At 37.5% G+C, this 17,885-nt stretch overlaps 1 protein-coding gene and 1 non-coding gene across 4 annotated transcripts in view; one reads left to right on the forward strand and one right to left on the reverse strand.

Annotated features, from left to right (window-relative positions):
* The window catches only part of grin2aa (glutamate receptor, ionotropic, N-methyl D-aspartate 2A, a), a 168,526-nt gene that overhangs the window by 95,572 nt on the left and 55,069 nt on the right, over nt 1–17,885 (forward strand). For all 3 annotated transcript variants that reach the window (XM_032586856.1, XM_032586857.1, XM_032586855.1), the window contains 2 exons: nt 14,751–14,917; nt 16,192–16,620. In XM_032586856.1, coding sequence (XP_032442747.1) covers nt 14,751–14,917; nt 16,192–16,620 — 596 coding nt within the window. The remainder of the gene's footprint in view (nt 1–14,750; nt 14,918–16,191; nt 16,621–17,885) is intronic.
* Nucleotides 395–466, reverse strand: trnad-auc (transfer RNA aspartic acid (anticodon AUC)). Its single transcript has one exon. It is a non-coding gene; the product is annotated as a tRNA-Asp (tRNA).

Here is a 17,885-nt window from a genome sequence, read left to right on the forward strand (position 1 = left end):
CAATGTATTTCACTGGGATTGTATGTGATAGACCAACCCAGAGAAGTGCATAGTTGAAAAGTTTAAAGAACATCAAAGGCGATCAGCGTTTGCAAATGAAAATTTGAATCAACACTTTGCAGACCAACGTCTGATTGCAAGTCTGAATAGGCCCATAATTTGCAAAACAATTCAAGTTTGAATTGAACTAGAGAATTATGTTCCAAATTGTAAAATGTTTGGATGCCACTGGCTGATGTAACAGCTTTTCTTCAGTCTATAATCTGAAAAGCGTATCCGGGTGAATAATGATGCCAACACTGTTTTATTTTACTTTTTATATTCCTTTATTTAATCAGGTAAACCCCATTGAGATCTAGATCTCATTTTCAAGAGGGACCTGAAACAAACTTCACTCCCCGTCGGGGAATCAAACCCCGGTCTCCCGCGTGATAGGCGGGGATACTCACCACAATACTAACGAGGAGGTGAAACATACTTGTAGAATAAAAATTGCTTGTTAGCATATGTTCTGTCCCTGGCGTGGATTGTCTCACAGTTTATCTTTGTTAAAATAACTATTTAACTCTTGTCACTCTTTCAATTATATCAGATTTGTGGTTGTGACGTGAAAAAAAAAACAGTTAAACTATGAACATTTATAAAAGGCAAAGATAGGTAAAAATCTGACGCAGTGAGAAATAAAAAGCAAAACTTATATATTGATAGAATTTGGGGTCAGGATCCTGAAAACATGGACATCTCTATGCGAGTCATGAATGACTGTAGATGCGAAGCTACATCGACTCGTCTCCGTTTCTTTTGCAAGCTCTCGGGCTCAACTCCCCAGTCTTCAAAGCGGATTTGAAACTCTGGTGGCAACAAAGTGGGTTAGCAACTTTGCCTCTTTTCCTATCGTCTTCTCTTTTCCTCTCCTGCCTAATTCCCCGTGAGAGAAATTTGACTTTCAGCTGTAATGTTCGGGATATCTTCAGTGGTCAAAGTGCCGTTTCAGCCACTTCGCCATACTCTCCAGAATAAAACCTGAGGAGAAAGTTTCCAAATCCATGTAACCGGATTTACAAGGCGCACCAGCATCTTGACGTGGTTCTCAGACCTCCGTGTACAAATATGTTTCTGACCTAGTTAAGTCTTTGCCCCTCTCTTGTGGGAGCAGTGATCCACAGATGCTCCTCTCTGCTCACAAATCAAGTCAGACAGTGTAACTGACCTTGGAGCTCATACAAGAGACCCCGTGAAGGCTGTACGAGGCTGACCCTGATTCTGGAAGACGTTTATTTTCCAACCGGCTTCAGTGGTGACTCACTCTTGTTTTACATCATACTTGTTGTTGACAACGCCACATGATAGTTTGCCCTTTCATTCTGGACATCACAAAAATGATGGTTTAATTACCTTTTTAAATCTTTTTTGTTGTTGTTGTTTCTTCTACAAGCCTCTATAAATATTTGAAAGTATACATTACACAACTATTCATATATGTTTAATATGATGTGCACAATGTTTTATCAGAGTATGAATTTAATCCAAACCTTTTTCCTCCAGTTATTTATTGCTAGCATGAGTCTCGGTCATGGAGCAGCTCAGATAAACGTGCTTAGAATTGCCAAGACATGTTACATTTGATTTTAATATTAAGATGACTTAAATTAGATGAACAAAATGTTTTCTTTTTTCTCCTAAAACAAAGGTTAAACAAAAGCCTCAGTTAGCATTGCACCGAGGGACATTCATCAATCCTTTGTTTCATCTCTGCCGATTATTTCACACCATAATAATGTGACCAACACCATAGTTATTACACTGTTAGTGAATATAGTTGCCTTTTGTACTCCAAGAGAGCAGAGAAGTGGCTATTATTTATTTGGACACCACACCATAAACAAACTTTGCCTGTTTTTTTTTGTTTTTTTTTCGCAGCAAGTCTCCCAGAGTTCAACTTTAAAGTTATATCCAATAAACTTGAAAATGCATAAGGATTATTTGTCAGAATTGAAGTACTTTTTGAAAATAACATTTAAGCAAGTATTTTCATTAAGCTTTCATGTTTTTTAACATCCTAAATGTGTGGGGGTGGGTGTGTGTGTAATGCATTTAGTTGAGGAGTTACTAAAATAGAATATTTTTGTAAAGTTCATTTCATTTATTGAATAAGACTGGATATGCTGAAAATTAAACTTATTGAATATAAGAAGGTGACAAACACACAAAAAAATAGAAAATAACTTTTTCATAGCACTCTATGTAAAATAATGTTATTTTTTTTTACTGAAATACAAACAAAACTGGGATTATTTTGGTTACTGCAACGATATTGCTCACAATAATTGTGGAACAAAATGCTCGTATCATTACATCCTTAATGCTAATCTGCAAAGAGAGTGGGAAAAGATTAGTTTGAAAACAATTCTGTGTAAAACCCCTTAAGTGCCTCTGACACCTAACAAACTTGATGTAAGTTTACTCCTAGTGTTCATTAATTATTTAACCCGACCAGGTTTCTCACCTTTTCCCTCCTCGTTTCTTCACCTCATTCTTTCCAGTGTATTGCCTTTCTCACGGTTCAGTTTTCTGCAATAGCTGTCAGTCTCCCCTTTTTTTTCATTCATTTGCCTCTCTTTACTGCTCTTGTGTGAAACAAAGCGACCCATCTGTGATAGTAACAGGTACATTAGGCATCAGGGAATTTCCCTGTGGCTCTTTGTGGGCATGTGCATGTCTGGGTGTGTGTGGAAAAAAAAAAACCTGTGAGTTGTTAACAGATATCATCTGATGGTCTCCTCCCAGGGGTCCAAGCCGCCTGGTGGGCCAATGAAATCCAGCCAATTATGCTGCAGGCCCCCCTGGCAGCCAATCAAATGGGAATGGGGACACTTATAGATGACAATAGGGTTTGGGGCATTGGACTTAAACTCAACTCGTTGAATGTAAAAGGATCCTTGAAACAATGAATTTAGATGAGAGGAAGTCTATTCAGTCTTTCTCTTCTACCTTGCATCTTTGATGTTCAAATGTTTACAAGATGTGAGGGAATTAAAATTATTAAGCAAATTTCTACAATAAAAAAAACCCTGCTGGTCAGAGTAGATGCGTAGATGGCTTGAGGGAATGATTAGCTTTTTCACACTGGACCATGAAGACCAGTCATCAACATATGAAGTCAGCCAGAATGTGGATGATTGTAGCTGGGTTAATTATGACTTCTTAATATGGATAATTATGTTTCTGAACAGTTTGAGCTTTAACAGAAAGTTTGCGGTGAGTTATTTAGTGTTTATTTTTGTGGTTGACAGCGCATTGAAGTCCTGGGTGAAGCGTGGGGCATCATATCCATCATGAAGGGCCCAAACTCAATCATGAAAAATTTCATCACCAATGCTGTGGTAGCTTGTTGTGATCTTCTGGACTATTGCTGCATCGTGATTCAGTCTAAGAGAGTTGAGCCAGTTTCACTATGTGATAAAATCTTTATGGGAATGTGTGCTGACATAGGATGTGCAGCAGAATCACACTACAGAGTGTTAGGGAGGTGTAAAACTGTGGCTTTGCAAGATCTCATGAAGAATAAGACAGTTACCAACTTTTAGATTCATTCCTGCTCCTACAAACCTGAATCAAATAACTCAGTTCAATAGGATGGGCATTAAAACCCAAATACTGGGACTAATCAATATTTGCACAGATTACAGATGCACTAAGTTGCATCTGTAATCATGCAACTTATTGTGCATGATTACAGATCTGTCAAACACTGTTTGTAAAACTTGTAATATATTTGAAACAGAAAATATTGTTGAAATGTTCTACCTTTCAAACTAAGAATGTTGGTACACCCCAATAATGTAGAAAATCCAAAGTGTGCACCATACAATTACAAGAATAGAAAAAGCATAGTTGAATCATCATCCATGCCTTTATACTCAAAGTATACTTTTAGGCAATCTGAAGGATGATGTCGTTTTTATTGTGGAATCATTTTAGTTTTTTCATCACTGTATTTCTTTGTGTATGAGAGACGAAAATTGATATGCCACTTGTTGATCAGTGGCAACATTACTAACATCACTGTTGGATGGAAAGCTATTTCTTGCCTTTTTTTCTCACAGGCTAAACAGCAGTTGTCCCCTGCTGGATAAATAAAAGAAAACTATAAGACCAATAGAGGTTTTTGATCTGACCAAGAAAAAACCTCCACCGATAATAATAGTCATTTCCACAATATTCAGCATATCTCTTCCCACATTGCGTCACCTATTTTTCTCATCTATCCTCACCTCGTCTCTGCCCTCTGCTCATTTATCTTCCTGCCACTCATTCCACCCATTCCTCCTGCCCTCCCAGCTCTTTTTTGTCCTCTTCAAAGTAGGTCTCCCGGTGTCAGTGTCTCTCAGCAGTGATGAATCACTCATATTGCCGGCACGGTTAGCGATTACCATCACAGCTGCCTGATTCATCTCCGAGGGGGAAACTATCAGCACATTATGTTGCATTGATTTACCCCCAAATTGGTGTGTGTCAGGGCAGAAGAATGGCTTTTTATGACGGGGGTTGACATGTCCTTGGTGCTGTTTTATGTCTCACCATCTAACTTTTTATTATTGAGTGAGTAAGTTGCATTAAAGAAAAACCTCTGTCTTTTTACCAAAATAAGACATTTCATGTAGTACAAAATGTATCTTGAGCATTTTTAGCTGAAAATTAGGGATCTAACAATTTTTCTCACCAAGGCAACTTTAAAAGGAAACACTGGCTTGTCCCTTTAATTTATGAGCCTCATTTGGCACCTTTAACCCACATCAGATGCAGTGTGGTAAGGTGCCCTGAGACAGAACAGCATACCAGACTTCAGTAGTGGTTTTGTCAGAATCATTTGTGTTTCTAAACAGAACAGATTCTACAGCTGTCTCATGGTTGCCTAGCATTTAAACTTCAGCTACCAATCAAAAGCTTGATCCTAAAAAACAAGATTAGGGAGTAATTTTTATATGTATCTTTTGCTGCCCTTTAAAATGATAGTCCTGGCTGGCTATCAAGATCTAGCTGCAAATACATTAAATAAACCTACCTTACTTTTAAAAGAAACAAGTTATCAATAATGTACAGAGACCATTAGCCGTTAGCTACTCACATTTCCAAAGTTGATATTGCATTTGCAACATCCTGTTTGCACCCAAAATTCAAAATGTCAAACTCAAGACTAATGGAACTGGAACCGAATTGAACAGAGATGAATTAAAACACAGTTTAACATTTTGGTAAATGCTCACCTACCCACAAAACACACACAGACACACACCCCCCTTCACCCCGACCCAAAAAACAACTTATTCTAATGGTTAATGATCATCACACACACGTTACAACTACATCAATGTGTGGACTGTTTACTTTGATGCTAGATCCTGTCTTAATTTGACAGCCAAAACATTTATTCTGTTTGTAGAAAAAAGCGAAGACAAGTAATATCACTTTTGAATCAGACACGCAGTAAAAACTTTAACTTTTACTCTCTTAAGGTTAAAAAACTTTTCCCTGCCCTAAAAGTTGCCGCATTGTGCATCGGCTCATTTCTAAATTACTAATTGTATTTGGTATGATCTTGGTAAAGCAACCATAGTTATTCCTGAAAATCATATAAAATGTTACTGATAACTAAAAATACAATTTTATACATCTAAAAACCACATGACTATTTAGGATAAATGGACCTAAATAGTGCTATATGTGACCTTAAATGTGCTATATTAAGGTCAGTGTGCGATTCAAGACAATTTGTTTTCTTGTATCGTGTCCTGTTTAGTGAGTGGTCCTCAATTCTTTTTGTGCTGCGGTTTATATTATGTTGTTTGTGTCTTTGGAATGAGCTCAGCATGATCCACAGCCCTCTGGCTCAGACACACAGAACACTGTCAAACTCACGCACACAAACACAGAACTTCCCTTAAGTAAGCCCTTACCTTCTGAAGCTAGAAACGTTGTGTGGATGCGCTCACAGTCAATACTGTGAGACCACAATTTTTACACATTAATGCACATTTAAGCAAATGTGCATCGGTGTGTTTGATGTCATTTGTGTGGATTTGTTTTATTTGGTTTGCGGTTTTGTTGCATGTATGCTACAATTTTAATTATGTTAGCAACGTACACTACAATTCTTTAGCAAAATTGTGTAATCCTCAGCTTTATAAGAACATGTGTGAAGTAAAATACAATGCAATATCAAAGAAGGTGTAGTAACAGGCTACATAGTATGGTACACCTCAGTATGGTCCAAGCTACACCTCCCAACAAAAATTGTTTCTTAATTCAGCTCATGTTGATAGTTCACTACCTAAATTATTCTTAAGACATGAGATTCTTTTATATCCCTCAGGAAGCATTTTAACATTTTACATCTATCGCATGTATTATTCATAATAGTTGCAGCTCTCTTCCTCTTTTTTTATGGGATAAAATGCATTTCCACATGACCAAATTTCAACAAAGCTCCTTTCATTCACATAGGTTTTCCTGCTTTGGATGCCAGATAGCAAAAATATGTATAATTGAGACAAGAGAGTCAATTTGTTTTTATATTGCAAAACAAATTGCAAGAACACTCCTGTGTTCTTAGCGCAACGCTCAGGAGGAGCTTGGCAAATATCACGGTCGGACAGCGGATAAGCTGTCTGTGGCTTCAGTTTCTAAAACCGCACACACACACAAAAAATATGTATTAGTACAGACGGGGTCAGTGTGATCCATTAGAAATATAGACAGTGGGTTGGTTGAGGCAAGTTGGGAAGAATAGACCCTGGAAAGGGAGTCAGTCAAACTACAGGTACATACAGAGTGTAAACCATTGGACTTATTAGAGAATAGCATAACTGAGAAAAGAAGGCAAGTGCAGAGAGACAAAGATAGAAAAAGGAAGAGAAAGAGCGGGAGATGACTTTTTTTTGTTGTCAGAGTTTCCCGTGGGGACTTGACTGCTTGTTAAAAAGTCCTGTCAATGAAACGACAGAAATAACAAACACACACTCTATACACATGCACACATTCATTGCCCCGGCATGATAAACTTTGAATAAGTCTTTTCCTCTCCCCATGTCTGTTATCTGCTATAATGGACTGCTTCTACGCCAAAAATATTCCATCTGTGATGTCAAATAGAGCCTTGCTTAATTATCTCTTTGAGTGTCACTGTGTGTGTTTGCCTCTCTGTAGCTCAGGGCTTTTGCTCTCTGCAATTATTATCCAACACAAACAGAGGATATATGCCGTGCTTTACATGAAAGCACGCTTTTAAAGTACTTATTCTTTATTACAGTGAAGTTGTGAGATCTGCTTATTGCTCTCATACTCTGTAATTTAGAAAAAGCTAAGTACGATTTAGAAGGCTCATAAGGCGTTCGCTGAAGAAATTCAGAGTAAGTAAAAGACGTGATTTCACCAATGTAGTTAGTGTAATGTTTTTTTTTCATTTTCCACCACATAAAAAATACCAATATGCTTAATTTTTGTGCTGGTTTATCCAGCCCTTTTAATAAAACTGCTCCAATCTCATGGTCTTCACAATACTATCAGCATAGTTTCATTTTACGACAATGGCTTTTCAGTTCAGTGTAATTAAAAAACACACGTTATTAACATTCAGTGCCTATAAAAAGTATTCACCCCTTTGAATGTTTTATCCTTTTGATTGCTGCTATAAATAATCATGGACAAAATGTTAATTTTGATTTAGAAAATACCACAGAACCATTTAATATCAAAATGAAAACTGATTCCTACAAAATAATAATTAAGTAAAAAATATGTAACATGAAATAAGTGATTGCATAAATATTCACCCCCTTTAAAGTGACTGACCTAACTCAATGGAGGTCAAGCCAAGTGGTGTTAGCAGTCTCACAGTGAGTGGAATGTAAATCACCAGAGTGCAGTGAGTGTGTCTCAAGTGTTTCCATACACACCTTTGCAGAAAATTTCCTTTCAAGCAAGACAACAATCTGAAGCATCCAGATAAATCTACACAGAAATAACTTTAGCTGGAAAGATGATCTACTACATGCTGACTTGAAGGGGGTGAATATTTATGCAATTTTTATTTTTATTTATTTATTTATTATTTTTTTTATTTCTATTTTGTAGAAAGAGGCGAAAAGCAGAGATCAGAGGTTGTAAGATCTCCAAAAATAGTTATGTGACTTTCTATTTTCTTTGGGTACCATTATGACGCCATTGTCTTTGCTACTAGACTGGACGGGGATCCATATTTATCTTGATACCACATGGAGTGAGGAGGAGGGTGTGGGTAGTTCAAACAAAAGCAAAATTCCCTGCTTAAAAACTGCAAAATGTGGGGCAACCTTTCACCAAGTCTCTATAATAACCATCTGGCGGTATCTGTAAGGCATGTAAGAAAACGCATCGTGTGTCCTACCAGCATGAGTATTATGTGAAGTTTGCAAACCCTTGTGTTATTTTAACTTGACCCATTTGCTCCTGTCAGAGTAAGCCTCAGCTTTTCAGTAGGCTTTGGCATAAAACAGTATGACTATGTGGGAAAACCAAACCCTGGTTCCTGTACTTTAGAACTGGCTTGAACAGGGTCTGTTTAGATTTATTTTCTCCCAGATGAAGCGACTAAGGGCTACTGTCGCCATTATTTCTAACAGTAACTTCATTTTCTTTGAATTGAAAGTCAGTTAATCATCCACTCTCTCTACATACTGTTCCAAGAAGAAGAGTGTTTGGCTGGGTTTCATTTTCAGCTAAACTTGACTACATTGCCATATAACTGGGACTATGTAAAACTGACTTTGAATCTCTTTCTGAAAATGCTTGGATTAAATTCAATTGCATTTTTGTAAGTAACTTGGATGTATTTGTTTTGTAAAGGACCTTAAGAAGGCATTGAATGTGCATTAATGGTGTATAAACTGAATATAATAGAATAGAAAAGGCCATCTCATATGGCAATAGCTGATGTTGGAAAGCAGATACTACTTTGATTATGTCAGCCTGATGTATCTGAGTATCTGTTCACACAATTCCCTTATTAAGTGCACAAAAAAACATTAAATGATTTAGCTGGAGTGACAATGTAATTTCTAATTTATGATGTATCATGAGAAGCTGTGTTAACATACATAATGCATTTTATGTAAGTAAATAATTACATACAGCAACAGAATCTTCAGGGGTTTTTTTTAGATTGCAACATGTTTGCATAAACAACAATGTTGTAATGTGATATATTAAATATTTTTGATATGTCTATCAAAACAAAGAAAGAATCTGCTATAAATCAAAGCAAGATTTGAAATATGTATTGTGATCCCAACATTATGTAACATTAGCTTCTCTGTAGCTTTCATGGATTGAATAAGGAGTGCTGTTGACTTGGCATTTCAGTTGGTTTCCACAGATATGTCCTACTCTTTTGTTTTGCTCTGGCTATTTTTAGGCCTGTCTGTTTATATTTAGCAATTGGCCACTGAAGATTTTTTTTTTTTTTTTTCCCCCACTTTTTCCTTATTTTACCACAACAGAGCTGCTAAAGCCAGCAAATATAAGAGCACCTGCGACATGTAGAAGCGATAGAAGGATGTTGATGGAACAAATATTTAGACGTTTGTTATATTAGCTTTATTTTTTTTTCCCCCACCCAAACCGAATGCTCAATTCTTCACAGCCTCATCTGTGTGTTTGCTTCTGTGATTAGACCTGGTGTGTGTTTTGAGTATATGTGCGTGTGAACGGACCAGACAGTGCATGATGCTATCAGCAGCAGAGGATATGAGGACTGCTATTTTTAACTCGTCTCAATCTCGGTGTAGACTCCGTGTCCTGCCTTGTGGGGTAGGTGTGTGTTTGTATGGGAGTTGCTCTGGGTGTGCCTGAGATTCTGCAACAGTGTGTGAAGTTTAAAAGTGGGAAAACAGAATGGGGAACGTGTTTGACAGGGCGTAAGTGATGGGGTGTCTGTGTGTGGGTTTGTGTCTTTGTGTGTGAATCCCGGTTACTAAAAGTGAGTGGAAAGCAGACATGTCACACTTGACAAGGGTAAAATGAGAGGCAATGATTGACTGTTTTTCGATGTCACGGATTGTGAGCTATCCCAATTAGGAACAATAAAACGCACAAGTCACTCCTTCGGTCTTTTATTACACTTCGTTTACTAAAGTATCTTCTGCCTGTGTGCCCTGTTTGCATGTCTGTGAATATTTTACTTGCAAGTGCACCCCCTCTTTAATTATTTCTCTATTTTAAACACACCCGACACTCTAAGCGCACCTCACTAGTACGAGATTACATTCCCCTGTCTCCTCATCCTTCAGAAGTATTTTATTTTTTGTGTAACATATGCAATTGCAAGCATTTCTCAAAGACTTTAGTCTATATTTATGTGATAGCATCATGCAGTTGTTGCAGATTTTGCACCTGCACATCCATGAAGCAAATCTCCTGATCACCAAATCTCCAGCTAGAGTCCACATCCCGTTGGACACCATTTGATCAAATGCGACAATGCTTAAACTAGTTTGACATAATGTATGTGTAGCATGGTGGATTATCTTGCTGGAAAGTATGCTCAAGTGGTACTAACTGGGCCTAAATGGGCGACGGAAATATCTGTCACACGATGGCACCACTGCCACCACCAGTCTGAAGTGATGATCCAAGCCGGGATGGATCCATGCTTTCCTTTTGTTCCACTATAAATTCTAACCCTACTGTTTAAATGTTGCAATTAAAATTGAGATTCCTGTGACCAGGCAATATTTTTCCGAGCCATTATTGTCCAATTTTGGTAAGCCACGGTGAACTGTACTCTTAATTTCCTTGACTTAGCTGACTGGAGTGGTCCCTTGTGTGTTCTTCTGCTGCTGTAGCCGGCATACTACAACCTTTTGATACGTTGAGCTTTTAGAGAAATTATTCTGCATACTCCATCAACTGTTCCCTTCCATAATCTTGAACTCGTCAGCTCTTTATTTTCTGACCCTTGACATAAATTAGATCTTTTCATCCACACAACTGCCTCTGACTGGGTGTTTTGCCTTTTAGTGCCATACTTTGTAAACCTGAAAGATGGCCGTGCCTGTGCACCAAAATTTCAGTAAATGATCAGTTTCTAAAACGCTTAAACCAACCACAACACATTCACACCTTTCTTTTCTGCTTTAACTTCAGGAAGTCATCCTTACCACATATAGATTTCTAACCCCTAATTTACATTGCTTGCATCTCCGCTCTGCAAATTACTGCAGTAATTACGCACCCATTACAGTATATGAGAGTGTTTACACTGCCTCTGCATTACAATGTACCTCTGCGTCACCTGTGCGTGCTTTAAAATCTTCTTTTTCTTCACAGTCTTTATTAGAACATTATTAAACCAACACTGCATAAACAGTAGAATCAAACTGTTCTACATGTGTCAAAAAGCATAAAATATAAGGAGACAATCAAACACATGTAGATCAATAGATAGTAAGGCAGAAAACTTTGACCTCCTTCTGTATATTCCGTGACCGGCCATGTGGACAACTCTCTTTGTATATTGCAGCTCAGTGTGGGAGTTTCTTCTGCTGCAATGATGAACACAGGGACTGACAAGTCTTACACCATGACCTCCCTCCTTTTCCACCGTGCTCAGCCATCGCTTGTTTCAGCTTCTACCACACACGCAAACAAACAAATGCACAAAAGCGACAGAGCGACAAATTCTCCAAAGAGCATTTAAGCCTGAGCGGAGACTGAGGAAATCTCACATACAGATACAGTATCATTAAAGAACACTCAAGGATCTTTATCTACAGTAGAGGGAATGAAACAGGAATCTGTTTGCTTATTTTCTCCCGGTGACAAATGCAGGCAATGATGGAATCCCATCTCACCAAGAAGCTATCAAGACGGGGGAAAGAAACTCAGCTCATAACTGTAGCAAAGAATGACTAAATACAGTAATGTAGCAAACAAAGACATGCACATTTACTTCATCTCTTGTACACACATGCATATTATGTTTTAAAATATCAGTAGGAATTAGATATAAGGATAACCATTCAGCAAATGCTCCTTCCAGACATAACTTTTTCCATCATTTGTCCCAGTGAAACCACATATATGAAATTAATGTGAATTAATGCCGCTGTAAAATGCAAATACTATCTCTTAAGTGTTGCTATCATATGAACCAGCTGAGACATACATTTTCTTCTTTTTTGTTATATTACGTTCCAAGGCTACTTTGAAAATGAATGACTTTCTACTGAAAGTAGAGGTAAAGCATTTGGTTTTAATAAAGTGAACCTTACAACACATTAATGCACAGTAATTGTCTGGTTTTTGTGGTGTAACCAAGTCTTAAACTTGTTGTAAAAATGTATATGCAATACTGAAAATGCTTTAAATCCTGCAGATGTTTAGCATAAGCAATGCAAAGTCTTACTTTGGAAATTTAGAGACCGTAGTAAAGTTTTATTCACAACTTTTAAGACCCTAAAATGTTAAGAGTAGAATGGATTACTACTTGTGTTGTCAAGGCAGTTCAACATACCCATTTGAACACAATTTTCCCAGATGGGGCAGTGTTTATGCTCATCCTCTTTCTATCTTGCATCACAAATATAACTCGCCACTAATATGCAATATTAACAAAGTCATCAACAACGCTGAAGGTTAGAGATTCTACAATAACTAACTTCCTGTAGCAACTTGCTGAAGTGGGCTATTCAGGATAGCTTGTATGTAGTCAGGAGGAAATTTTTAAAACTCCCACTTTATTTTTTAACTTTTTTTTTTTTTTACTATTTACTATGTTTGAAATAAATAAATAAACTTAAGCTAATGCTGAGTGAAATTGCTGTAGCCAAAAGCCACCAGTAGGAGGAGCTGCAACCCTGGCATCAGCACCTTCAATTGCTGTGTGCTCTTCAGATTATCTCAAGATCAATACATACACTGCTTCTTCCAATGGGATTGCATGGCGTACCAGCAGCATCCAAACCCTACAATACATCTTCATCAAATGCAGTAAGGTATGATGCTATTGGAATTTAGAGCATAAAGACAGCTTCTACTTCTGCCATTCTGGTGGACTAGTTTTGGTTGCCAACAGAACAGCACTTTCCCAACTGTGTTGAGTCAAGTGTAAAATGATGTAGAATTATGTTGTTTTTGAACGGTTCGACTAGGCCTCTTAGAGCCCAGTAAAATGGACTTTTAAAGCTGAATCATACAAACAGATTTTTAACATTTCAAACTACAGACAATATCAAGCTGCTGGCAATATGGGAACGTTGGAGATGGCCCTTTCCAGTTCCAGCCTGACTCCACACCTATACGCAAAGCAAAGTCAGGAAGGATGAAGAATCTTTGTGTGCAGGCGCTTCCTAAGAGCCCAGACACACACTTGAATCATTACATTTGCAATAAAATACAGTGTGTTTGTGAGAAAGGGAATTCCATCTGAAATCAGTGCCTTATCTGAAAGGATGGATAAATATTCCCATAAACACACTGGAGAGTTTACGTGCAAAGCAAATATATCAATGTTTCCACAGTATATTGTATGTTTATATTTAAAAATCCTTTCTTTTCACTGCATGGATGATTTTAAAAAATCATTAATAGCAGTTTTGTGAAGTATGTTTACATATAATGTGTCTGAGTTAGTTGAACAAATATTTGTAGATAATACAGTTGATAATACAGACAAAAATAAGTCATAAAGAATTGTGAACATGTTTCAGACATGAACTGTGGAGTATGTTTTTTTGTTGTTTTTTTTGTCTGTCCACAGTGAGATATTTGAACTCACTGTGATTTTAAATATGCAAATAGCCATAACTCACAAAAATCATGCTAATAAAAGCGTCTAATTACAAAACATAATTCACAAACAGCAGTATTTCATTTGTTCATAGCACAGTTTATGTTGCGCTTGCTCAAAGGACACCTCATGACTGATCAGACTTAACTTTTGCACCATTAAGGATTTGGCATTTCAACACACAATTCAACTTTATTACAGTTTGAACAGCAATATACAAGAATTAGTGTAAAACCATGTTGTGAGCTATGCTATAGTTGCACATATGGCCTTAGTTGTGGTACAAGTATCAAAATGGAAAACGTTCATTAAGCTGACAGGTCTGTTTGTCCTGATGTCAGTCCTTCTTTCCTCCTTAGCATGTTTTACTTAATTCCACTCAATTTAGTTACTTTTACGTCATAATGACAACATTTTAAATGCTACATAAATGAACAGAAACAATTTGCCCACATGTAATAGTGCTTCTCTGCACTGTCCAAGTTCATGTCTGAGTTTGGCTGAATTAAGTGGCAAATGATTCTCAGTCAGATTTAATGGAGTGGATATTAGTGAGTACAACTCTCATTCCCCAGAACAAGGCCTGGAGTTCTGCAGCCCGTCTGTACCGCACCAATCCAATTTTGTCTTAATTGAATTGTTCGGGGCCCCTCGTCCATATATTTCTTTCACAGGAAGCTTATTACTTTCAATCTCTGCTTGTGTTTTTATGTGCATGGCTGAGGGAGCTGGAGAGTGTGTGTGTACCCATTTTGTGCCAACTTTTAAATGCTCTGTGTTTGATTGATGTTTCTGTGATGCAGTATGAACCTAGTGGATTAATTTGGGAGATGAAACCAAAATGCAACTGATTACTCAAACTAATCAACCACCCCCCTCTTCTTTGTCCTACCTTTTTCTTCCTCACCATCCCTCATATTGACAGGATGTGAAGTCGACATTTTTCCAGTTTGGTGCTTCCATCCAGCAGGAGGCTCTGTTAATGCTGAACATCATGGAAGAGTATGACTGGCATGTGTTCTCAATTGTCACGTCAAAGTTTCCTGGGTACCAGGAGTTCATCAACATCCTAAAAACTACAGTGGACAACAGGTAAGCTCATTAACTTTTTCACCAAAATGCTAAACCTTTTTGAAACATTTCTAAACCATTCCAACATGATCAATATGTGCAAGATTTTGGGAATAATTGAGTGCTGGGATACTTGATGTCATAATTTTCCAGTCTGGCAGCAAATGCAACTGTTTGGTGCATCCTCTTTAAAAAAATATATTTGTATTGGAATCAAATAAGATTAAACATAATAATTTTAGGGACTTTAACTGTTTCTGGTCATTTGTAGGGCTGCATAATATTAGACAATGATAAAATGGGAATATATTCTGTGAAAATTTCAGTGACAAAATTAAGTGGTTTGGCTAAACTCTAGTCAAATGTACTGACTAGAGTTTCCAGAAGCTATGTTTGAAAGCCCACTGAAATAGTTAGTTGCATTTTTTGTCAGCTTGAAGTACTTTTCATGAGATTCTAGAGTAATGTCCACAGTTTAGAGCTATCCCCTTTGCCCATCTGTTTCTGCACACTGCCCATTAGCTGGCTGAAAGAGAAACACCACTCCAATCCAATGGAAAAAAGAAAAGAGCAAAGACAAATTGGGATTTTTAGAAACCTTTTGCATAAATCACAGGTATTAAACTCTCTAACAAGTGAGTAAAAATTAGTTGTTGTACAGAGTAGAACAGCAAACTGTTAACCATCTACTTATTTCTATGTATAAATGTCCAAATTACAATAAAAGTATGCTAACGGTGACATCATTATAAATACATCTAGCACATTTTTAGCAGTTGGAACAAATATTTATTGTCTCATTTAAATAAAAACATTTATAGCATGTTAAATTGGTTTGTTTTAATGCCGTGAAAAATGTTTTTCAATAATACGTCTATTGGTGACTCCTTGTTTTTTTTTAAACAACTGAGAGAAATGATGTCTACGTTGTTGCCAATAATTGGTTTTTAATGTTAGGTTTAATCAGCAGGCTGCTGTCTGTAATTGACACAGTGATAACTATTTCAAACCTTTCAGAGTTGCATAACGAGTTTGTTCAGCTACTGCTTTTACTCTATGGGCTAAAACGTACTCAGAATCATTTTAAAGGAGAGACTTTAATATTGACATTCCATTTAGCCTTAATATATTTCCCCTGACAATAAGCACCTTGCACCTATTAAGATTCTTGCCACAATGACCAGTGATATCAACTATAATGGGTAATTACGGCTGCCCCAGCCAACACTTGAGCAAAGTTAATCATCTATTAGCTAAATATTAACATTTTGCTCTTGTCCCCTTTATTGCCTTAGTTTTGTGGGCTGGGACCTGCAGAATATCATCACTCTGGATGCCGTGGAGGAAGACAGCCGGTCTCAGATCATGCTGAAGAAGGTCCAGTCTCCAGTGGTCCTGCTTTACTGCTCTAAAGATGAAGCGGTGTACATTTTGGAGGAGGCTCGCTCTCTGGGCCTGACTGGATTCGGTTACATCTGGATTGTACCGTCGCTCACGACGGGGAACCCCGAGATAACACCGGAAGCATTTCCATCGGGGATGATTTCAGTGTCGTATGACGACTGGGACTACCCGTTGGAGGCGCGCGTTCGTGACGGACTGGGGATCATAACGTCTGCCGCGGCAGCCATGTTGGTGGAGTACGGTGACATCCCAGAAGCCAAGACATCCTGTTATGGCCCGATGGAAAAGACATCAAAGCTCCCGCCTAGCGCACTACACAAGTAAGTATTTTTAATGGAGCTTTCTTGGCATTCACAATGTAAATACATATTGTGTAGACTCAATTTAATTTGGTTTATGTGCAGCAACAAGTCCCAACTAAAGATATCTGAAACATGAGACTGTGAATTGATCATAGTAGATCTTGGCAGTTCCGTTTCCTTCTTTTGCTGTTTTAGTCTCTTCAAACATGACATTGGTAAATGGTAAATGTCCTTCACTTATGTAATGCTTTGTGAAAGCTGAGAACTCCACAGCGCTTTCCACTCCTTCGGTCATTCACCCATTTAATGACACATTCACACACTGATGGTAGTAAGCTAAATTGTGGCCACAGATGCCCTGGGGCAGACTGCCATTCATTTGGTGCCACCAGCCCTCTGACCTCTGACCTCCACCAGCAGACAAAGCAGGTGAAGTGTCTTGCCCAGTGACACTATGACATTGTGACTGAGATAGATAGATGGAGCGGGGGGTCTGAGCCAGCAACCCACCAATTTTAGGAAAAATCTCTACTTCTAGAGCCCCTCATTTTCAAAGCTTACATGTAATTTTAGCCAAATGAAGTAGAGACAAAAGAGAGGTTATCCTATTTATTTCCCACCATAAATTTTGCTGGTCTTTATTAAATTGTACTGAAAAATCCATATGTTTTTTGGGGGTTTTTTTTCAAATATGTCTGGAAAAACACAGTCGGGAATCATTGAATTAGACAATCCTAATCAAATTTGTTACACAGTGTTAAATATTGTAGAATTCACAGGGTTTGTCTAAAGAAAGCAGATTGCTGACTTACTATTAATTCTAAATTTGTATATGAAGAGCATTTAGTTTAGGTTTCTTCTCATATTAATGTGTACTACTTTTCCTTTATTTATACATTCACTACAATAATTTATTGTCAGGTATAAAACAGCTGAAAATCCTATCTTATCTAAATAAGATGAATAAGATCTACCCACATAAGCAGAACTGCAATTAATGTAACTGATGTAGAAAACAATGAATGGGCAGTGCATGAGATGTGAGCACTTCATGCTTATTTATGTACAACTTTCAATAAATAGTTAATATTTCTTGTTAACTACAAGAAATATTACACTATGTGCAGTGGTTATGCATATATGCATAACCGCTGCATATATGTATACAGTATATGTTGATGAATATGAAATGGAAGTAGGATTTGGAGAGATGGGTACTGAAAATGGCAAATTATCCCAGAGCTTCTACCAATAAAATGCCAATGATTTTCCTGTTAGAAGAA

The sequence above is a fragment of the Xiphophorus hellerii genome, chromosome 16 (genome assembly GCF_003331165.1).
Source record: "Xiphophorus hellerii strain 12219 chromosome 16, Xiphophorus_hellerii-4.1, whole genome shotgun sequence".
In the NCBI taxonomy this organism is placed as follows: domain Eukaryota; kingdom Metazoa; phylum Chordata; class Actinopteri; order Cyprinodontiformes; family Poeciliidae; genus Xiphophorus; species Xiphophorus hellerii.